At 27.8% G+C, this 24,373-nt stretch overlaps 1 protein-coding gene and 1 pseudogene across 1 annotated transcript; one reads left to right on the top strand and one right to left on the bottom strand.

Moving 5' to 3' along the window:
- The first annotated feature begins 3,163 nt into the window (after nucleotides 1–3,163).
- Nucleotides 3,164–15,943, top strand: LOC111279479 (15-cis-phytoene desaturase, chloroplastic/chromoplastic pseudogene; annotated as a pseudogene).
- A 1,935-nt stretch (nucleotides 15,944–17,878) lies between these two features.
- Nucleotides 17,879–23,042, bottom strand: LOC111279478 (wall-associated receptor kinase-like 1). Its single transcript, XM_089756562.1, has 4 exons — nucleotides 22,160–23,042; nucleotides 20,077–20,946; nucleotides 19,681–19,875; nucleotides 17,879–19,172 (listed from the first exon to the last, which is right to left on the bottom strand). Exons 1-4 carry the CDS (start codon nucleotides 22,866–22,868, stop codon nucleotides 17,980–17,982), a joined length of 2,967 nt encoding a protein of 988 aa, XP_089612688.1. The 5' UTR covers nucleotides 22,869–23,042; the 3' UTR covers nucleotides 17,879–17,979.
- Between the last annotated feature and the right edge of the window lie 1,331 nt (nucleotides 23,043–24,373).

Below are 24,373 nucleotides of genomic sequence, written 5' to 3'. Positions count from 1 at the left end.
TGGATTTCCTTCAAAAGAATGAAAAACTCTTTATGAACATTGTCATTCGTTTATTTATTATCATTCAAACTAGTGATAGACATGACATATTTTCTTGATTCATTCAGGGGATGTTCATTTGGTAAAAAAAAATTAGGTCTTTATGAAAAGAAATGTGGTCAAAAGTGAACCATGGTAGAATATCTTGACTGTTCAGATGGAACATCAATATCCAAAGTAATGATTGTTCAGAAAATTTTGAACTCTTAACTCAGAATTCTCTTTAAAAAACACATTCCATCAATATTCTCAGTCTTTGAGCCAATCATCATCCTCATTCCTGGGATCTTCACAAGAAGTTATTTTTTTGAGTTTTCATCTTAACTTAAATTGCCATTTCGAGTTTTTAGTTTAGGTCTTCATTTTTTCTCTTTTTTCTTTTTTTACACACCTCTTTTTCATCTTTTGCTTTTATTTTTCTTTCTCATTCATCTATCAGTGACATTTTGATAAAAGTCTTGAATAATCTAATGGCAAATCAACCTTAATTCAACTCATGATTTTCTAAATTAAGTATTCATATTCGATCAAAATGGACTTTTAAGCGATGTAACGTAGGCTAAGGTAAATGGTTATGAAAGAAATGGATAAAATAGGCCCAAATTGTATTTGCAAGGTAATCAAACTAGGGATCATTTCTTCATAGGGAGCACTTTGACATTTTGCTCCATCAATCTTCTTTTTCTTCTTCTTTTATTTTTTTTCTCTTTTTTTGTGTAACATATTGGCTTTTTGTCCCATCAATTTTCTTTTATTTTTTTTAATTTTTTTCATTTGTCAAAAAAAAAAAAAACTATCTTATCATTGAAACCAATGTCTGTTTATAATCGCTTTTGTAATTTAGCTTGCTATCAAGCTAGCTATATATAGAATCAGACACACATGTGAGACTCATTGCAATATTAGCAGTATCTTTGCCTATTTGAGCCGTGTGTCATTGATCTAGTATTACTCCTTTTTTTTTTTTTTACCAAACACATAGTAAATTAAGGGGCAATAACATATAGCCACATTAGTTGTAATTATTCAAGATTGGTGCGCTGAATATTTTATCACAGGCATGCAAATATATATATTATCCACTATTAAAAATTGAAAAGCATGTGCTAAAGTTTCCATCTTTATTAGTTCTAAATGTATCTCTTAATGTGAACAATGTTAGTGCCTGTAGTTGGTGTGAATTACAAAATGGGAGCCCAACACCTAAGAAATTTCTTTGTAAGGCATCGATTTGGGGATTGAAAAAAAAAATGAAAGTGTTGAGATTTGAATTCATATTTATTAAATGTAATGTTTTATAGATGATTACATGAATCAATAGAATTAAATCTCAAACTCTCTCTATGAGCCTTGTGACATCATGTGCTTTTTATCACTTTGGATTGATTTACTATTACATAATTTTCTATTTATTTTCACCAAATATAGTTAGATTTGGCAATCACAAGAATGGCATATTAGAGTTCGTATTAAAATAAAAATATGAATTACATTTTTTATTTTGTTAAATTCTTATATAGTTTTACTAAAATTTTAAACCATGTTACCTTTGTAATTTTTTCTTATTGTTTTTTTTTTTATTATGTCACTATATCATGTTTTAAATTGATAAATCTACACATAATTAAGAGGCAATAAAATATAGTACTTGTAATTATTCAAGATTGGTGGGCTGAATATTTTATCACAAGCGTGCAAATTATATATATTATCCACTATTAAAAATTGAAAAGCATGTGCTAAAGTTTCCATCTTTATTAGTTCTGTATGTTTCTCTTTATATGAACAATGTTAGTGCCTTTGGTTGGTGTGAAATGGCAAAATGGGAGTGCAACACCTAAGAAATTTCTTTGTATGGCGTCAATTTGGGGATTGAAAAAAAAATTGAAAGTGTTGAGATTTGAATTCATATTTATTAAATGTAATGTTTTATAGATGGTTATATGAATCAACAGAATTAAATCTCAAACTCTCTTCGTGAGCCTTGTGACATCATATGCTTTTTATCTCTTTGGATTGATTTAGTCTTACATCATTTTCTATTTATGTTTACCAAATATAGTTAGATTTGATAATAATAAAAATTACGTGTCAAAATTCGTATCAAAACGAAAATATGAAATACATTTTTTATTTTGTTAAATTTTTATATAGTTTTACTAAAATTTTAAACCATGTTACATTCGTAATTTTTTGTTATCATTTTTTTATTGTATCACTGTATCATATTTTAAATTGATAAATCTATACATAATTAAGCTAAGAGGCAATAAAATATAGTACTTGTAATTATTCAAGATTGGCAGGCTGAACATTTTATCACAAGCATACGACTTACATATATTATCCACTATTCAAAATTTGAAAATCAGCATGTTCTAAAGTTTCCAGCTTTATTAATTGTATATGTTTCTCTTTCTATGAACAATGTTACTGCTTTTAGTGAAGTGAAAGTGGAAAATTTGAGCGCTAAGTGCTAAGAAATTTCTTTCAATCTTATATATATATATATATATATATATATATTAATTTTTGACACATACGTAATGTTTATGTAATTTTTTTTAAAAATATTTTAATTTAATAAATTTTTTTTTATAATAATAATAATAATAATAATAATAATAATAATAATAATAATAAATTCTAATAGTTTTATTTTTTATATTAGTATATATAAGTAAAATTTGATAATATTTGATATAATTTTGATTTGATAACTTTTGATATGTTTTGTTAACCTTTGTTAAAAGTTTGATAATTTTTGATAAAATTTTAGTAAATTTTGATGCATAGTTGATAATTTTCAATATTATTTTGGTAAATTATGATATAATTTTTTTACCCATTAATACAAATTTGATAATTTTTTTTTTATAAAAATTGATAACCTCTTAATATAATTATAATATAATTTTGATAATTTATAATATACTTTTGGTAATTATTTATAAATTTTGTGCCATCATATATCTAATAATCGATTTTGCAGCAAAGTAAAATGATAGGTGCAGAGACATTACCGTTTCCCCCCCCCCCCCCCCCCCCTACAAAAAGAGGCTAACTGTTTAACTTCTTGTCTCCTTATCGTGCATGTGACCACTAATTAATGATTTATTGTTTTATGCACGAATATTACAATCCAAACAATCCACGTTGGAGTTAGTTTTTGCCCCTGCAGAAGAATGGATTGCACGAATTGACTCAGAAATTATTGATGCAACAATGAAGGAACTTGCAAAGCTCTTTCCTGATGAAATATCTGCAGGTCAGACCAAAGCAAAAGTCGTAAAGCACCATATTGTTAAAACACCAAGGTTAGACTGAGTGCATTCTTTTAGAATCTCTGTTAATACTTCTTTTTCTAAATCAAGTTCTAGTCATTGCTTGAATTATTATGTCGTGGCTGAAAAATACATGGCCAGAGATGGCTTCCCCTTTTATTTGTACTAGTCTTTGGCTTGCGCATAACGCACATGTAATTTTTATCATGAAAATTTTAATCCAATAAATACTTTTAGATGATGATGATGATGATGATGATGATGATGATAATAAAATCTAAAAAATTAATTTTGATTTTAGTAGAATAGAAGTAAAATTTGATAACTTTTGATATAATTTTGATTTTAATTATCCTTGATATATTTTGATAACTTTGTTAAAAGTTTGATAACCTTTGATAAACTTTTAGTAATATTTGATACAATTTTGATAACCTTCAATAATAGTTTGGTAACTTATGATATAACTTTTGCAATCATTGACACAATTTGGTAAACTTATGATATAATTTTTGCAATCATTCATAGAATTTGGTAATTTTTGATAAAATTTTGATAATCTATTGATGTAATTTTAGTAACTTATGATATAATTTGGTAATCATCGATAAAATTTGTACCATTATCTATCTAACATTGGATTGCAGCAAAACAGAAATGTTGGTTCAATTCTAGTATAAGATAATTTTTTCATATAATAATATTATTGCTTCATTAAAATTTTTAATTTTTTTACCAAAATTTTTTATTAAATAAGTTTATGATAGGTTTTATCCTAACCTCCAAAGATGAAGCTATTTTCATTTTAACTAATAACCAAGGTTTAATCTCTGATAACTTTAAATATAAAAAGTTATATATACTTGAAAATTAAGTTATTATTGATTTATTATTATGTTATCAATAATTTACTACTAATATATAAATGATTTATTACTACTAAATTATTAATACTTTACAATTATATTATCATTAATTTACTACTACTTTATTAATAATTTACTACTAAAATTTTGATCAATTAATACTAAATTATTGATGATTTATTATAAAGTTATAATTAATTTACTACAATTTCACAATGATTTATTACAAAGTTATTAATGATTAAGTAATTTACTATTAAATATCATTGATTTACAACTAACTTATTAGTGATTTATTATAATGTTATAAGTGATTAAATACTAAGTTACTGTTAATTTACTGCTAAATTTTTAATGATTTACTAATATATTATTACACATTTACTACAATGTTATCATTGATTTAATATAATTCACTACCAAGTTATCATTAATTTATATTAAATTATCCATGATTTACTATTAACTAATTATCAGTAATTAACTATCAAGTCATCAATTATTTACTACTAAGTTATATTGATTTACTTTTAAATTTTTAATGATTAACTACTAAATTATCATTGATTTACTATTAAGTTATTTATAATTTACTACTAAAATTATCAATTATTTACTATTAAACGAAAATTGATTTACTATTAAGTTATCTCTAATTTACTATGAAGTTATCATTAATATGTTAGTAAGTAATTAATAATTATCTACTAAGTTGTCACTTTATTTTTTTAAGCTATCCTTAATTTATTAATATGTTTTTATGCATATACAACTATAAAATATAGAGTTTTAAAAGTCCACGAACAATATATGAGATAATTTTCTTTTCTTTTTATATAATAACATTATTACTTTGTTCAAATTTAATTTTTTTACTAATTTTTTATTAAGTAGGTTTATATAGATTTATCCTAGTCCCCAAGATGAAAATTCTGGCTTTGTTTCTATTAGCAACAAAGGTTCAATCCCTAACAACTTAAAATATAAAAAAAATAACAATTTACAATTAAATTATATTGATTTATTATTATGTTGTCAATGGTTTATTTTAAGCTATTAATAATTTACGACTAAATTATCAATAATTTTTATACTAATTTATAAATAATTAACTGTTATGTTATGAATGATTTACTATTAAATTGTTGAATAGTTACCACTGAATTATTAATAGTTTACTATAAAGTTATAAGTTATTTACTAGTAATTTATCAATAATTTATTATAAAGTTATCAATGATTAACTAATTTCCTACTAAATTATCATTGATTTGCAACTAAATTATTAGAAACTACTACGTTATTATTAATTTATTATTAAGTAATCGATAATTTACTATTATATTATATAATTTACTATTATGTTATCATGAATTTACTACTTAATTTTTTATTATTTAATACAAAATTATTACCAATTTACTACTAAATTATCTATTGTTCACTACCAAGTTACCACTAACTTGTAATAAATTATCTATACTTTATTATTAAGTTATCATTTATTAAATATTAAGTTAGTTATCGATAATTTACTATTGAGCTGTATTGATTTATTTTTAAGTTTTTAATGATTACTATTAAATTATCAATTATTTAAAGCAAGTTATCATTTATTTACCACTAAATTATTTATAATTTACTATTATCAATTAGTTACTATTAAACCAAAATTGATTTACTATTAAGTTGTCATTGATTTATTACTAAATTATCAATGATTAACTACCAAAATTATTACTAATTTTTAATAAGTTATCCTTGTTTTACTATTATGTAATTATGCATTAACAACTATATTATAATTGAGTTATTACTAAGTTATTATGATTTACTATTATGTTATTACTAATTTACTATTAAGTTATCAATTATTAACTACAAAATTATCATTCATTTATTACTAAGTACTAGTTTACTATTAAGTTATCTATGATTTATTATTAAATTATTGATGATTACTATTAAGTTATCAATAATTTACTATTAAGTTATCGATGATTACTATTAAGTTATAATAATAACTTTTAAATTTTTAATGATTAATTACTAAGTTATCAATTGTCTACTTTTATTGATTTATGTATATCTAGAAAAAATAACCATAATATATGCTTAGATTTGTAATTTGTAAGGTAGAGAAAAAAAGTAAAAGAAGTTTAAGTGAAGACGATTTGAAAAGTATGAGAAATCCTTTTAATTTGTTATTTGTAGTTTAACACATAATAATTACTCATAACTTTTTATAGTAATGTAAATATAAAAACTAAATTAAATAAATATATATAATATATATTAAGTCAATATTTCTAAATTATTTTTTAATATTTAGTTCATGATAAAATAATACTTATTAAGATTTATTATTGATTTGATTAAATGATTAGTGTAAATATTTACATACCTGTTACATAGTATAATTGCATATAAAAGATTGAAAAAATTAAAGTCTTTTGCCAACAATGAAAAGTAATAAACTTTGCCATATATTTTTATCTTTGAGTTATGATTTTGGGCAAAAATTTTGTTATGTATATTTGATAAAAGTAAAGATAAAAAATTCACTAAAAAACCTTTATAAAAAATAACAATTCTAAAATATTCTGAATTCACAATAATTACCTTCACATACTTATTCAAAAGTTTCTTCTACAAAAAAAAAAAAAAAGATGGTATATTTCAAATTGTTGCTTCATTTTTATTAACATCATTCAAAATAATTTTTTTGATATTTTGATGTTAACTAACTTCTCCATTTAAAAAAAGTAAAAAATATTATAAAAGATTATAGCAACCTGAATAATATTTAACTTTGTATTGTTTTTGTAAATGAATATTAACTATGAAATCCCTTTCAAATGAAATATTTGTGTTGTGTTCTCATTTTATTTTGAAGTTCATTAGGTGTCATAAGATTATAACTAAAAATAACATAATTAATTAATTCAAACTTGAAACAAATCAAAACTCAAATTGAGTATACAAAAATTTTTACTCATTTTAAAATTTAATTTAATTAAAAATTAATATAATATAATAATTATGAAAATTAATAAACTTGACTCAATTTCAATAGGTTTTAAAAAGTGAATAACTTAGTAGTTATTTAAAACCTGATATGATTGAGGATAACCAAAATTGGAATTGAAATAATAATCCAATCAAATCAAATATTTCTTATTCATCTTCTATAAAAAATTAAAAGTTCTTATTTAAGTTTTTCTTCATCTTTAATGTCTCACTTTTATTGTCTTTGTAGTTGAAGTAGTTAATTAATTTTTAAGAATATATTTAAAGTGAAATTACAATTATTAGTAATTGAGTATACTTTTTATTTTGATTTAAAATAATTTGAATTTAGCTTTTTAAAGAAAGAGAAGCATACACCAATTACTGAGTCAAATTTACGTAGGTGCATAAGTGAATAATTGAGTATACTATGAATAAAGGTAAATAATAAAACTTGATTTAACTTAATTAATCACTAATCTTAAGTCAAATCCGATGCAAAGTAATGAAAAATAAAAATTTCAAAATAATTAAAATACTAAATAAATAACTAAATAAAGATGTATCAAATGGATTTTGCTAATGAATACCCTCAAATCAATTTTAAGTTTCATTAAATTATAATTTATAAAAAATAATTAATTTGATAAATTTTAACATTTTTGAACAAATATTACCTAATATAGTAACCTTAAAATTTTTGATACAACAATGAACATTTTTTAATTGATATAATAAAGAAAATGAAAGAGTATACAATATTTCTCTTAATAAAAAATTTTCATATTAATCCTTAAAAATTTTGAAATCAATGCATTTATATATTCTTCATTGAAATATCATATAGTACTAATCTTGCTTGTCATATAGAGAAGATAAAGCTATTCATAATCAATCAATTTTTTATTTTCCATAAGATAATCTTCTATTGAGGCTTTTATCTATTTTTATTAAGTACTAAACAATCACTTATTTTTTATTAAGTTATCATTGATTTTCTACTATGTTATTATGGATTTACAACTATGAAATATGGAGTTTAAATAGTACACTAACAATATATGAGATAAATTTCTTTTTATATAATAACATTATTACTTTAATCAAATTTAAAAATTTTTATTAAAATTTTTATTGAATAGGTTCATAGTAGGTTTATTCTAACCTCCAAGATGAAAGATCTAGCTTCATTCCTACTAATAATTAGAATTCAATCCCTAACAAATGTAAATATAAAAAAGTTATCAATAATTGATAATTACGTTTTCATTTATTTACTACTATATTATTAATGACTTACTACAAGTTATCAATGATTTACTACTAGATTATAACAATTTGTTATTAAATTATCATTGATTTATTACTAATTTATAAATGATTTATCACTGATCTATAAATGATTTACTACTAAGTAACTAATGATTAATTATTAAATTATAATGGACTTACTACTAATTTATCGATAATTTACTATAAAGTTATCAATGATTAATTGATTTACAACTAAATTATCATTGATTTACAATTAAGTTATTAGTAATTTACTATTAAGTTATCAATAATTTACTACTAACTTATTAGTAATTTACTATTATATTATTATACATTTACTACAACATTATTATTTATTTACTACTTAGTTTTCAATTATTTATTTCAAAATTATCATTGATTTACTATCAATTACTTTTAAGTTTCAAATTATTAATTACTAAATTATCAATTATTTTTTGATAAGTTATTATTGATTTACTATATATTAAGTTATTTATGATTTACTACTAACTTTATTAATTAATTACTATTAAACTGATTTACTATTAAGTTACTAGTGATATATTATTAAGTTATTTATGATTTACTATTAACTTTATTAATTAATTACTATTAAATTGATTTACTATTAAGTTGTGGTAGATCTTCCAATAGTTTGGTGAGATTTTATCATAACCAAATTTGTAAAAATTTTTGAGAATTTCATTAAGTCTCTCAATAGTTTGGTAAGACTTAATTTGAAAAACTATCATCTAATAGTTTAGAGGATAAAAATTATTTTTATTTTTATTTTTATTTTTGGTTTTGTTTTTACTTTTTTTTTTTATTTTTATTTTCTTAAAAAATGATTTATGAAATTTCTCAATAGTTTGGTGGATTCCATTTTAAAGATTAAATCCATGAAAATTCTCTAATAGTTTGGTAAAATTTATGAATTTATTTTGCAAGTATTTTTATCTTTAAATTTTGTTCTTTTATTTATTATTATTTTTTGTTTTCTAGAAAAAGAAATTTTTTTGTTTTGCAAAATATTTAATAAATGACAAATCACTTAATAAAAATAAATAACTAATAAAATCAGTAAAATGAAATAGATAAAACTAAAAATAAAAAAAATCAAAATATAAAATAAATAAAAAAATAAAATCAAAAAATGAAATTAAAATAGAAAAAAAAAACTGTGATTCGGGTCGGGTCAGCGTGCGAATCAACAAGTGGATTGGTGGGTTATGAGTTGGTTAGCACATGAATCGGAGGGTTACGAGCAAGTTTGAGGGCTTCTAAAATGCTGTCGTTTTGGAGCCCTATAAAAGCCAAGTTTTAGCTTCTTTCTTTAAAAGCCTTGGTCTCTCCTCTCTCTCTAACCTGAAATCCTTGACCTCTAAAATTCAACCAAAAAATTTATTTTTCACCTAAAAATTCATCCAAACCCAAATTTAAAAAAAAAAAATCAAAAATTTCAATTTTTTTCAGATTTCTTTAGAAATTTCCTAAAACCTTAATCTTAACTCTAGAAACCTAAATCAAAACTCAAAAACTCCACATCAACCCTAGAAATCTAGATCCCCAAAATTCTCAAAACCTAAAAAATCTTAGCAAAAACCCAAAATTCCTTTCCCAAAATTTTTTTCCCTTATTTTTCACCTAGATTAAACGTGTTCTGCTCTTCTATTTCTTTCCACCCATATTAATCGTGTTCTGCTTTTCTATTCCTTAGTTCAATTTATAGCCACCCTTAGGAGCAATTTTAGGAATCAAACAAAACCAATCCTGGGCTTCAATCCTGAGATTGGATTCTACTCAAGCAAGATTTTAGGCTAAGATTTAGTAATTTGTCTAGATTGAATCTAAAACCCTCGATTATGAAATAAAATCCTTGACCATATGGATTGAATTCAGATTTTTAGTTTCCTAAATCTACGATCATAGATTGGAAGAAAGAAAAGAAAGAAAAATCAAATTAATAATAATAATAATAATAATAATAATAATAATAATAATAATAATAATAATAATAATAATAATAGTATAATATAGTATAATATAATGTAATATAATATGATATAATAATAAATATGACGTAATGATATAATAAAATAATAGTATAATGTATTATACTATGAACATAATATACTATAATAACAATACCAACTTATTTGACCCCAGACATATATGAGTATCTACAGCTATCCTTCTTTGCACATCTCTGTTAGACAGGGATGATATAAAGACCTAGACACCCACTCTGTTTTAAAAGTCAAGTCAATAAGTAGAAATGATTGGGATTGAGCCATAAGTTTGAAAAAAGATCTGGATTGAACTAAGATCAAATGATCAGGATGGAACCGTGAGTTTGAAAAATAAAGTGACTAGGACCGAGTTGAGGTCAAGATGAATAACCGAAGTGAAACCGTAAGTCAAAAAAATGATGTGGACTAAGCGGAGATCGGATGATCAGGACGAAATCATGAGTTTGAAAGATAAAGCGATAAGGATCGAGTCAAGGTCGAAGATGAATGGCTAGGATGAAACCGTGAGTCTAAAAGATAAAGCGACTAAGATCAAGTCAAGGTCGAAGATGAATGACCGAGATGAATCACGAGTTAAAAAAATGATTTAGATTGAGCCATATCAAATGACCAAGACAAAATCGTGAGTTTAAAAAATAAAGTGACCATAACCGAGTTGAGGTTGAAGATGAATGATCAAGGTAAAATCATGAGTCAAGAAAATAATTTGGACTGAGTTGAGATTGGATGATCGGGATAAAACTGTGAGTCTGAAAAATAAAGTAATTAAGATCAAGTTAAGGTCGAAGATGAATGATCGGGGTGAAATCATAAATCAAGAAAATGATCTGAATTAAGCCAAAATCATATGACCGAGATGAAATTATGAGTCAAGAAAATGATTTGGACTGAAGCAAGATTGAATGATTGAGATGGAATTGATAGTCAAAAAAATGATCTAGACTAAGCCAAGATCAAATGAGTGATAAATGACAATGCAATGTAGTGTCGATGTCATGAAATTTCAATTGTGGTGATAAAGTTCTCAAGACTCTACCAATTTTTCTTAGCTTCAGTATTAATAATCTCATAACTAATTCTGTCAGCTAATCCATATCATTCTTCTCATCTTGTCATGACTCATAGGTCGTGTTAATCAATCTATCACTAGATTCATCACTAGGTTATCTATGTCATTTTTTTTTTTGCCTCTTTTAAAAGCATTTTTTTCAAGCTTCTTTCATTTATCTCATCTTGGATTTCCTTTAAAAGAATGAAAAGCTCTTTATGAACATTGTCATTCGTTTATTTATCATCATTCAAATTAGTGATAGACATGATATATTTTCTTGATTCATTCATGGGATGTTCATTTGGTAAAAGAAAATTGGGTCTTTATGAAAAGAAATGTGGTCAAAAGTGAACCCTGGTAGAATATCTTGACTGTTCAAATGGAACATAAATATCCAAAGTAATGATTGTTTAGACAATTTTGAACTCTAACTTAGAATTCTCTTTAAAAAATACATTCCATCGATATTCTTAATCTTTGAGCCAATCATCATCCTCATTCTTGAGATCTTCATAAGAAGTTATTTTTTTGAGTTTTCATCTTAACTTAAATTGCCATTTTGAGTTTTCAATTTAAATCTTCATTTTTTCTCTTTTTTCTTTTTTTACACACCTCTTTTTCATCTTTTCCTTTTATTTCTCTTTCTCTTTCATCTATCAGTGACACTTTGATCAAAATCTTGAATAATTTAATGGTAAATTTACCTTAATTCAACTCATGATTTTACAAATCGAGTATTCACATTCGATCAAATGGACTTTTAAGGGACATAATGTAGGCTAAGGTAAATGGTTATGAAAGAAATGGATAAAATAGACTCAAATTGTATTTGCAAGGTAATTAAACTAGGGACCATTTCTTCTTAGGGAGCACTTTGACATTTTGCTCCATCAATCTTCTTTTTCTTCTTCTTTTACTTTTTTTCTCTTTTTTTGTGCAACATATTGGCTTTTTGTCCCATCAATTTTCTTTTATTTTTTTCATTTGTCAAAAAAACTTGATCACAAAAAGCCTTGCCCCTAAGGATGAATAAGTTTATCAAACTTTGCCCCCTAGTGTGCGGTGATCTTTGGTTAGGGTTCCTCAAAAGAAATTTTTAATAGGCTTAAATGGGGTAGCAAGGGATAATTTTTTTTTCCTTTTTACTTTTTTTTTTTTAAGGAAGGATAGAAGAATGTGGCCATTTCTCATCTTAAACATAAATATTTTCATTGGAGAATCTTTATTGACCAAGAATAGATTTGTGAAGGAACAATTGCATTGATCATATAGTGCATCATTTTCAAAATTCTTCACCAGATTGATATTTTTTATTCAGCAGTCCCAATAAACCAACAATCTGAAATTTATCAATCAAATCATCATGAATGGTGTTTTCAAAGTTGAATCTTGGATTATCGTCATGACTATCTAAACATTCATTATTCAAAATCAAAGAATGGATATAGGAAAATATATGAGAAGGTAAAAATAAATAATGGTGTTTCACACAAAAGAGGAATCAAAATGTATCAAATCTATCACTTTATTAAAATAATAAAAGATAAGATGAAATCCAAGTACATAAAAGAAGATCTATATTCTCAAAAAGTCTAAAAGGATAAGCAATTTCAATCAACCTCTCTAAAATTATGCTCTTAGATGATTGGGCAACGGGTTACCACTAACATTAAATGTTGTGTTTCCATCGGTATCAAAATTTATCAACCCTTCTTTGATCGGACTTTACACCATATGTTTCAAAGGGATACAATTTTTGATGGAATGACTTGCCACCCTAAAATGGTAGTCACAGTGAGTAGTGGAGTCATACCATTTGGGATAGAGAGGTTCGGGTTGTTTTGCAAGAATGGGAGCAATCAAATGGTTCTTGTAAAACTCATAGTACAAATCTATGTAGCTCATAGGAATAGAGTCAACTATATGCTTTTTTCAATTTTGTGATTCTTACACACCACTTGCTAGCGTAGTTGGACGAATAAAGGGCCTAAGTATGGATGGGTCATGGAGTTGATTGGTAAACTACAATAGAAGCATGACTCACAACAGGATGATATGTGGGATAAATTGATTAAGGGTGGTTTCTAAATTACTACCTGTCAAAACTCACAGCTTGAGTCTCACTTTCCTTTTTCTTGAACATCTTTTTAGCAGTAGAAGATTCTCTTTCTTCCAATTTATTGCTCTTGATTGCATTTTCAATGATCTCCCCTAAAATCACTATATTGATAAAATTCTTAGTCATATTTCCTATCATCTTCTCATAATATGGTGACTTTAGAGTGCTTACAAATAGCACTATCATTTCTTTCTTTGTTAGGGGAGGTTATACCTGAGCAGCAACATCTTGCCACCTTTGGGCATACTCTTTGAAAGATTCAAATGCTTTTTTCTTTATACCTTGTAATGAAAGGTGATCAACAGCCATGTCTATGATGTGACAATATTGATTGATGAAAGAATGTGTCAAATCTTTTCATGATTTAATGAGTCCTATCAAACTAAACATACCATCTTGCAGCAGATCCAATCAAGCTATGTTGAAACACATGTATGAGTAGTTTTTCATTGCTAGTGTGTACTGCCATCTTGTGACAATACATTGTGATGTGTGCAATGGGGCACTTAGTGCCATTGTACTTCTCAAATTATGGTACCTTAAATTTTCGGAGAATAGTCACATCTAGCACCAAATAAAGGTTGATAGCATTCATGGATCCATAAAAATTAATACCCTCCATAGCCTACAATCTTTCTTTAATCATGCTCATGGCTTGATCGGTCTTAGAGTTTTCTAATGGTGCAGCTGTTTGCAACTTCACTTCTTTTTTTGTCTCGTCTATTTTGAGAATTTACATGGACTCATTTGCCTTTTCAGTGAATACATGATTGGTATAACGCTAAACATTTTCTTGATTGGATGCAAAAGGCATTCTGTAATTTAAGAACATGATCTGCTGTGGCTGAAGATTTGGAACGGTTTGGATTTGTGTGGATGAAAGCCTGAAGGGTATAATGATTTAGTATCTTCATGTGAGGTATCTTCTTCTACCTCTTTTTTTTTGTTCATCTTTTTTAGAGCTTCAAGGATTTTACTTCACTTCCTCTCCATTATCTCTTGAGCCTTTTCCAACCTTTTAAAGCGGTTTGCATTGTCTTGCTCCATCTTTCTAGGTCTAGCCCGAATGTAATATTGGTGTTGAGCTATTCTCGAAGCTTGATTTCCACAATGCACAAATTTAAGATGATGCTTATGGAACCATCAAATTATGTATAAAAATGAAAGCAAAAACAAAATACATGAATACAATAAAGAGAATTTATCACATAACAATTGTTATCAAAGAAAATCTTTATTGAATTAAAAGTCATTTTATTACATCCATGAAAAGTCTAGAACTACTGAGAAAAGAAGTCCATAGCTTGTCAATATTGGCTTTGCATTTCATTAAGAAAATCTATCAATTTTTGACCATGTGCTCCCACTAGTGGCACCCTTACTTTCCATTTTTCAATCATTGCTACAATGTTTTTGGCTTTTTAAACAGCCACAACAATTCGGTCAAGCAGGAACTTCAACTCATTGCTTGAAGTGTTATGTCGTGCCTGAAAAATACATGGCCAGAGATGGCTTCCCCTTATATTTATGTAGTGATGCATCAAAGAGTATAATTGTGCTAGAAACATGTAATATAAATATTTATTTCAAAATTTTCATGGAAGCTTTTAATGCTATCTTGGACAAACGTTCAGACAATCTCTAAACAGGATTTCAATACCATTATATACATATTGCACATAAATGCATGAATGCATGTCTCTGTACGTGGAACTGTACACCTATTTTAAATGGATTGCAGGCCTTCAGTCAATTTACATTTGTACCTTGATCACTAGATTCCTACTGAAACTAAAAGCTAATTATCATTTCAGATCTGTATGTAAAACTGTTCCAAATTGTGAACCCTGTCGCCCCTTGCAATGATCTCTGATAGAGGGGGTTCTATCTAGCAGGTGATTACACAAAGCAAAAGTATTTAGCTTCGATGGAAGGTGCTTTCCCTCAGGGAAGCTTTGTGCACATTCTATTGTACAAGTACTTTTTGCATTCTTTTGCTCTGCCATGTTGCTGTAAGTGAACTGGCATACGTTTCACTTTTTCCCTGCATAAAGTTCAAATTACTAGTTGTCTTAGATGCCAAATTTGTAGCTATACATCATGCCAGGAGTCTTGTAAAGGTGGCAATGAGTCCATACAATAGGACGATGAAATGAAATTGTCTGTTTGTGCTTGTTTCAGCACTTCTAATGTATCGAAATATGCAGGACTATGAGTTGCTTCGTACTTTGGGACAAAGAAAGTTGGCAGGAGCAAACTTTCACTGATGGCTTTTAAGTTGAAGGTAAAAATTCACACGTTCGATTGTTCAAGGCCAGTAAGTTGTGGTGTCAACAGTACATATAATATCATATAACCCTATAAAATCTGTAACATGTGCAAAGAGCATAAAAAACTGCGTGTAAAATTCTTTTGATGGAATCTATATGGTCTTCAATTATCCTGTTAAAAGACAAAAAGAAAAAGAAAAGGAATCTATATAATCTTCATCATTCTAGCAACTTCTAAGTTTTTGAGGAATCATCATCATAATAATCATAATCACAATTATGCCGTAGAATACATTAGCCATCTTTTAGTCAACAAATTAAGATAGAAACACTGAGTTCATTGACAATGCAACTCCATTAGATTGAGGGGTAACCCGTAAATTAGAAATTGAGGCTTCCCTTTTGTAGAAAGATTAAAGTGGGAGAATGGAAGGAGAAAATGAGAAACAAAAAATATTTTTACTAGTGTTCAATTCAATAGGTGAGAGAAGAACATATAGAGTAGGGATAAAGTTATGTTTCAGGCTATTTGCTCAGGAGCACTTTTAGCATTCTCCTCACTTAATCTCCATATTTCTTGTATATCTATATTTAATTTTATAGAATTATTAATCACATAGCAAGGCTTTGTTTTGTAATAACTAGTTATGGCCCTTTGTTGCCCGAGTAAATTTTCTTTTTGTTGGGGAGATAAACATTACTTGGAGCTCAAGGAAGCACATCAGAGAGCCCATACATTTTCTTTTTGTTGAGGAGATAAACATTAGTTGGAGCTTAAGGAAGCACATCAGAGAGCCCATACATGCATGTTAGATACCACTTAAGCCCAAAAGCTTAAGTTATTAGGTTTTTGGGTTCTCCATGTATATATAGGATATCTCATAATGATTTCTTAGTAATGTGAGATTTGTTGAGGAGATAAATCATTCTTGAAGCCCATGAGAGTACAACAGAGAGCCCATACATGCATGCTAGACATCACTTGAGCCCAAAAATTTAAACTATTAGATTTTTGGGTCCTCCATGTATATATAGGAAATCTCATTCAGATTTTTTAGTGATGTAAAATTTTTTAGTCACATGTGAACTTTATCCAAATAATCTCCTCCATTTACTTGTGAGTATTTAGACACCACTTGAGCCTACACCACTTGAGCCCAAAAGTTTAAGCTATTAGGTTCTTAGGTCTTTCATGTATATATAAGACATTTTATTCAGATTTCTTAGTGAAGTTGGATTTTTTACTCACATATATGAACCTTATCTCAATAATCTTTTTGCTATTGGCTTGAAGAGGACACTCTATTGGGAGATAACCACTTCCTTCATGAACACGTCAGATTGGTCCTTTCCCCTCTATTAGATTTCTCTGAATCTCTTCATTAACCTTCTTTCCTACAATAAACCCGCAAAAACAAACAAAGTACTGAACAATACAAAGAATCTAACTTAGAAGTTCGTTACGATACAATGATAGTTGTCTTGTTTTTTTTTTTTTCCTTGCGGTTATAACTTAGCTAACATTTAGCAAAGTGGGTAATTCCAATTGATGTTGGAGGCAAGAGCAGCGAAAGTGATAGTAGTAGTATAAGTATAGAAAGAACGGGGGGCATCTTTCAGGGCATGTTTGCTAAGAAACTGGTTTCTGGCTGAAGCCAATGGCAGGTTTATCGAATTGGGTTGTGATTATTTTGGAGGAGAAAGAGGAATTTGGTAGTCAATTTTCTTGCTGTAAGGGAATGAATAAATTGTTAGAAATCAACAATACTAAATCTTTTTTTGTTTTTTCAGATTTATGTTTAACCATCGTCAAAAGATTATTCTAATCAATCATGATATTTGAAAAGGAGATTGTCTTAGACATGTATTTGAGACCTTGCATAAGGGGTGAGCAGAAAGAAACGAGGGGAAGAAAAAATGAAATAAAAAAGAGTTAGAAATTAAAACAAGGATGAGCTGAACGACACAGGCAGATAAATTACAAAGAAAAGACACCGAAGAAAGAAAGTTTAACAAGTACTGTTGGAAACTAACTAGGAGTATGTATCCAATGGCAGATCGTTTATAATTGACCTAGACGTTGAACAAGAAGCAATAGCCCAAGGTTCGATCATCTCATCTATATCAGAATCTTCATCCACACTTTGTTCAATAGCATTAGCTTCTTCTGATGCTCTAATCCTCTCCAGCTCCATTGCAACTTGTTTCATCGTGGGTCTATTCTTTCCATTAAGATTCAAGCTTCTTTTCGCTAGCTTGGCAACTGCTATAATCTCTTCTTGTGCACCATTATTCCTTAACATTGGATCAAGAATGTCAAATAGGGAATTTTCCTTCATTGTAAGCAGAAAAAAGTTTACCAAGCTTCTCACTTCCTCTGATTGTATCGAGGAGATGGGTTTTTGTCCGGTCAGAAGTTCAACAAGAACAACCCCAAAACTATAAACATCACTCTTCTCTGTAAATTGACTCGACCGAAAATACTCTGGATCCATGTATCCGAAAGTTCCTTGTACTTGAGTGGTTAGATGAGTTTGCTCAAGTGTAATTGATCTAGAAATTCCAAAATCTGACACTTTTGCTCTGTATTTATCACCCAAAAGTATGTTGCTAGATTTGATGTCTCGATGATAAATAGGGACAGAAGCAGCTGAATGCAAATAGGATAAAGCATTGGCAATTTCAATTGCAATTCTTAAACGCACTTCCCATGTCAATGGGAATTCTTCATTTTGGTCATATATGAGTTGAGAGAGTGTTCCATTGGGGATGAACTCATACACTAGTAAAGGAACCTTTGTCTCCAGGCAACATCCTAAAAGCCTAACCACATTTCTATGGTTAATCTGTGATAAAAGTATCACCTCATTGATGAACTGTTCAAGCTTCTTTTCCTCAACTTTCTTCTCTTCCACCATTTTAGACTTCTTGATTGCCACAATGCTTCCATCAGTTAACATTCCTTTATAAACAGTTCCTTGGCCGCCTTGACCGAGGATTCGATTTTCGTTAAAGTAATCTGTGGCCTTTTCCAACTCCTTTGATGTAAACAACCTTATTTTTTCTACATTACCTTCATTGCTGGACAATTGTTGTTGCAGAAGTAAACCTCCATTCCTCTTAAAGTATTTTTGCTTCATCTTGATGGTGTTTCTCCTTTTTAGTACTTTGTACAGATTCCATGTACCAAGTAGCACAAGTACTGTCCCAATACTAGTGCTGCAACCTGTATAGGAAACATAATTTATTAATGCAAATGGTAAATTTGCAAATTAATATATATTAAGAAAAACCATACATGCATTTCAACATGATTCATATTTTCTATCTTTAAGAAAGTGAATTTATCAGCACTTGAGCTTTAATTCAAGTGGTAAGAGGGTACTGCAATTTTACTATAGATCTTTTGTTTAATGAAGACGTACTACTTCCCGCTCAAAGAAAAATTAAAAAAAAATTGTTAAGAACAGTCTTTTCACTATAATAAAGTATTTAATGTCATGGTATTTGATTTTAAAAAATTTTTAATTTAGTAAATGATTTATAAATCTATTAATTAATGTAATACTTATTTTTAATATGATTAATTACAAATGATAACACATGATGGATAAACAGTAATTTAAGTACTATATTAATTAAAAAATTATAATTTAAATATTATATTAAATATTTTATTATAATTTAAAGATCATTTGTAATATTTACTTTAAAAAAATGAATTTAATGCATACCTATAATGATCGGTAAATTCCGAGACTTTGTAGGCTTCTCCATCCGGAGTCCTGGAAAACTAAATGAGGGATAGCATCTAGCTTCGTCACTTGAGTATTCATATGTGTCAGGGCATCGCGACAAACAATAATCATCGGGAGCATTCAAACAAAGCATATGACAGTACCTATGTTTAACATCGCATTTGCCTATTTCTGTCATTTATAAATAAATAAAGTTAAGTTCAGGTAACAATATGTTAATTAAGAAATGCCAAAACAAATAAAAGTTTCATTTTCCGCGTAAATTTTCAATATCCGAACCCACAAAATTATGGGTTCAAATTCAGATATCTTAGATATATATATATATATATATATATATATATATATGTACACACACTTGTATTACGATACCTTGGCATAGATCATGATAAAAATAAACATTGTCAGAATTGACATGCACGCTGCAAACACATAGAAGGCCGACGTTCAACCTTGCCCAACAATATTGACCACTGGAGCTACAAAAGGTATCCAAACCAGTCAAATCACACAGCCCACGGATTGGTGTGGCCCATTGCAGTGCTGTAGGAACGTGTCCATCTTTTGGTGAACCCCAGTCCCAGTGCAGTGTTGAAGGAATGAGTTCAAATTCCAGTGTTCTGGGAACGTTGGGGTTTGCAATTATTGTTCCAGGTGAATCCAACAAACTTACGTCCACCATGAAAGCAGATCCACATGATTTCTTGCTGCCATTACTCGGATAAAACTCTGTCATGTTTGCAGCAAAGGAACTGAGGCCCGGAGGAATTTTCGCAAGGCAGCTATCATTGGTGGTCCCAATATTGCTACAACGACGTTGCAGGCAGCCACCAACAGGATAATCAGTTGGATTACGACGAACAGTAGCCAAACTACCGCAACCTACGGACACGAATCTGTTGAAGATATGTGAGAAGAAAAAGGGGCTGCCTGTTAAGTTGACACTAACCCCATTATTATCTTCACTTTTATTGCGGCAATTGAAATAAGTTACTGAATTGTTGACGATAACTCTGCCTAGGGGTAATGAAACATCGAGTAGTTGCATGTTGATGCTACTTATGAAAGGCATTGGCCCATCACCGGTTTTGTTGCAGCTTACTCTGAACCACTCATTCATGTAACAGCCGACTTCCATTCCAAAAGGATACGTAATATTAACCTTCCCACATCTTTCAATACATTCATGCTTTAAAGGTAGAAGTATTGGGTCTGCTTCTTCAAATTCTAGGCAAAGTGCGTCTGCTTAGCATCAACAAAAGCAACAATAATAATAATGGTAAAATTAATTTTGATAAAATTAAAAATAGTGATAGTGATGAAATTAATATATGTAATAGTAATATCAAAATTAGTGGATATGCATTTGAATGCAAAATTATTAGTGAAAATAATATTATAATGAAAAAATAAAATAATTGTTAATAGTATTAGATTAAAAATTATATGTAATAAAAAAATTTAAATTATTTAATATTTATAAAATTAATAAATTATTTAAAATTTATTAATTATTTTTATGACAAAAAATAATTTTAAATAAATAATTAAAAATAAAAAATAATAATATATCAAATAATATTTTTAGTAAATTAAATTAAAAAATTATTTCAAAAATTTTTAAATAAAAGAAAAATTAACAAAGTAAAAAAAAAGAAGTTGTAAGGTATTTTCGTATTTATAATAATTATTAAAGAAAAAAAACCAAATAAATCTCCGATAAAACATTAGACTAACAACGACTAGCGAAAAATCAACAGCAATGACACTGTCCAATTAAAACCAAATGCAAATTTTACACTGTGCAACGTAATTAGCACAATCTTCCATTGCAATGGCACCCGATTAAATCTAAAAGCAGCCTTATTGATAAAATAACTTAGATCGTGCTTAAAATTTAAAAATTTATTGAAAAGTATTGAGAAGAATTTAAAAAGGAAAGAGAAGAAAAAACGCAAATGGATTTGCAGGAGACAGAAGTGGGTGTGGTTTGTCTCTGTTTCCTAGTATTCAGTTATTTTATTTTATTTTTTTTCACAAGGCTAAAGCTGGTACGATTAAAAAAAAAAAAACTGGGTAAACCCTACATGTATGTATCTCATGTAGTTTGTCTCACATTTTCTGTGATGTGCCACTTTCTAATTTATATTTTTTATTTATAATTTTGAAATTTATTTTCGTTGTTAAAAAGGACATAACGATAAAAAATTAATTAAATTTTAATGAAAATTTAAAATTATCCTTATTTTTATTTTTGACATTTTTTTTATAATAAAACAAACCCCAAAATTGTAATTTAAAAGTAAAAAAATTCCACAAACACTATGAATAGAAAAGTAGCAAATCACCTATGATGTATATAGGGTTTACCCAAAAAAAAAATTATCTAATTATTTCTCATTTTAATTTAATAAAATAAGAAAGCAATAGTAAAGTGATCACGATTAATGCCAACCTCCCAAATCGCAATTAACGGGGTTCCACTCCAACGTTGCAGGAACATGCGTCGTATCAATGCTTATGCTGTCGGGAAATTGAAGATCTTGATCCGTTGCGGTCATCGACCTTGGGTCAAACATGAAAACAGATGTGCATCTCTTGCTGTATTCTTGCTTCCCAGGATTAATGATCTCTGTCACGGTTGCAGTGTATGAAGTGAGATCTTCAGGAATTACGGTATAGCAGCCACCTAATTTAGAAGCCTGGTCGTCACATCGCTGTTGTACGCAGCTAGCGACGGGATCAGTTTGAATTTCGCGAGAAACAGTGGCCAATTTGCCGCAACCTGCTGAACCGAATACGTTGAATCTACTTGAGAAGAAAAATGGACTGCCTTTTAGGTTGACACTAGCACGATGAGTCGTGCCATTGTTTCCTTTATTGCTGCAATTGAGATAAGTAACCGGATTGTTGACGGCGACGCTGCTATCTGACCAAGAGGAACCGAGAAGCTCCAGATTGATGCGACTGATGAAAGGCTTTAGCCTATTACCGGTTTTGTTGCAAGTTACTCTAAACCACGAATTTTTATAGCAACCAGTTCTTATTCCAAATGGGGATGGAATATAAACATCCCCACATGTTTCATCACAAACAGACTCGTATGCTTCTTGCGATGCTGCTGCTTGAATAAGCCATAGGAGCAGGATGAAATAAACGTCCATTCTCTCTTAATTTCTTCTACCTTCGATCGTTATTTCTTTCTATCAGGGATATTGATGAAGATTTTGCTGGCCGGTTAAGTCAAATAGATAAAGCCCGGCGTAGGCTCAAAGGTTAAAGAAATTTATCGGCTTTTGCGGCCCAGTTTCTACATTTGACCCCACTCAAAAGCCCCAGTTTTCTACATTTGACCAAAGCATTAACCATACTTTCGGTCCGCGGAATGTAATATAGGAAAATGGACTTTATATTTTGGGAGAATGGAATATGTATTATTAGTTTCATTGATTAGAATGTATTATTAATATTAATATTTTTGGTTAATTCAAAGAATATGAAAGCAATAAGTTCAAAAAATTATTTTATTTTTATAATTTATTATAATATTACAAATTAATAAAAATGAATAAAAATTCATAATAATTTAATATAAAAATAAATATTAATTTTGTTTCAACCATTTTATTTTTATAATTTATTATAATATTATAAATTAAATATTAATTTCGTTTAAGTCTTTCCCTTATATCAATCTATCTCCCACTATTAAAGTTGAAAAGAGTTTTCTTTCGAAAAATGAAATGGATACCCTTTTTTTTTTTTTAATGGATAGTTTTTTTTTAAAGAACTAAATAGATTAATGCCTCCTTAATTTTAAATATTTTATGATAATTTTATTTGATATTTTGGTCAATTTATTTTACTGGATTGATATTACTTGATTTGTTACATCAATTTTTTTTAATTACAAAGAAAAAATAAAAAATAAAAATAAAAATAATAATATTTTTAAACCCCTAAAAAAACTCTATTCCCATGCATCAAAAGCTAAGATCTTAATGGAAAGAAATTATAAATTTTTTAACATGAAAAAAATACGAAGATAAGAAAAAAAATTACGGATACTAAAATTTAAATATAAATTTATTAAATATTAATCTTAAAAATAATTGTATAAATAATTGAATTAAATTTGAAATTTAGTTATCATAAAATTTTAATATCTATATTCGTGTTATAATTCAATTTTGACAAAACATCAGTGCATCCATGTCAAAGGTTTTGTAATTGATAGAGATGTTTTTTTTTCCCTAAACATGGTTAGTTGCTTTGGTGGGGGGTCAAGTGTAGGAAACTGGGGCGCCAGAGCTAAGAAATTTCGTTGAATCAATACCATGCTAAAATATGAACAAAATTTGTCACATGATACTTCAAACAAAATAGACACAAAAGTTTCATCCATATATTCTAACAATATATCATAATAAATACCGATTCAATAGGTTTATATATGTCGGGATTAGTAAATTCATGATTACTTATTTTTTATAATCTTTCAACAGATTCAAATTTAACCAATTAAGAAAATAACAAACTATCTTATCATTTAAACCAACGTCAGTTCATAATCTCTTTTGTAATTTAACTTGCCACTAAGCTAGCTATATATAGAATCAGACACATGAGAGACTCGTTGCAATATTAGCAGTATCTTTGCCTGTTTGAG

The sequence above is a fragment of the Durio zibethinus genome, chromosome 27 (genome assembly GCF_047325235.1).
Source record: "Durio zibethinus cultivar Kanyao isolate XHJ-2024 chromosome 27, ASM4732523v1, whole genome shotgun sequence".
Classification (NCBI taxonomy): Eukaryota; Viridiplantae; Streptophyta; class Magnoliopsida; order Malvales; family Malvaceae; genus Durio; species Durio zibethinus.
The sequence above is the reverse complement of the archived record's forward strand: the minus strand, read 5'-3'. Positions and strand labels throughout refer to the sequence as shown.

Excerpts from the sequence above, each read along its gene's own strand:
- LOC111279478 (XM_089756562.1), bottom strand. The coding sequence starts at position 22,868 with ATGGACGTTTATTTCATCCTGCTCCTATGGCTTATTCAAGCAGCAGCA. Across the intron at positions 20,947-22,159 it reads CGTTAATTGCGATTTGGGAG|ACGCACTTTGCCTAGAATTT; the intron begins GTTGGCATTAAT and ends GATGCTAAGCAG. Across the intron at positions 19,173-19,680 it reads GAATTTACCGATCATTATAG|GTTGCAGCACTAGTATTGGG; the intron begins GTATGCATTAAA and ends TTTCCTATACAG.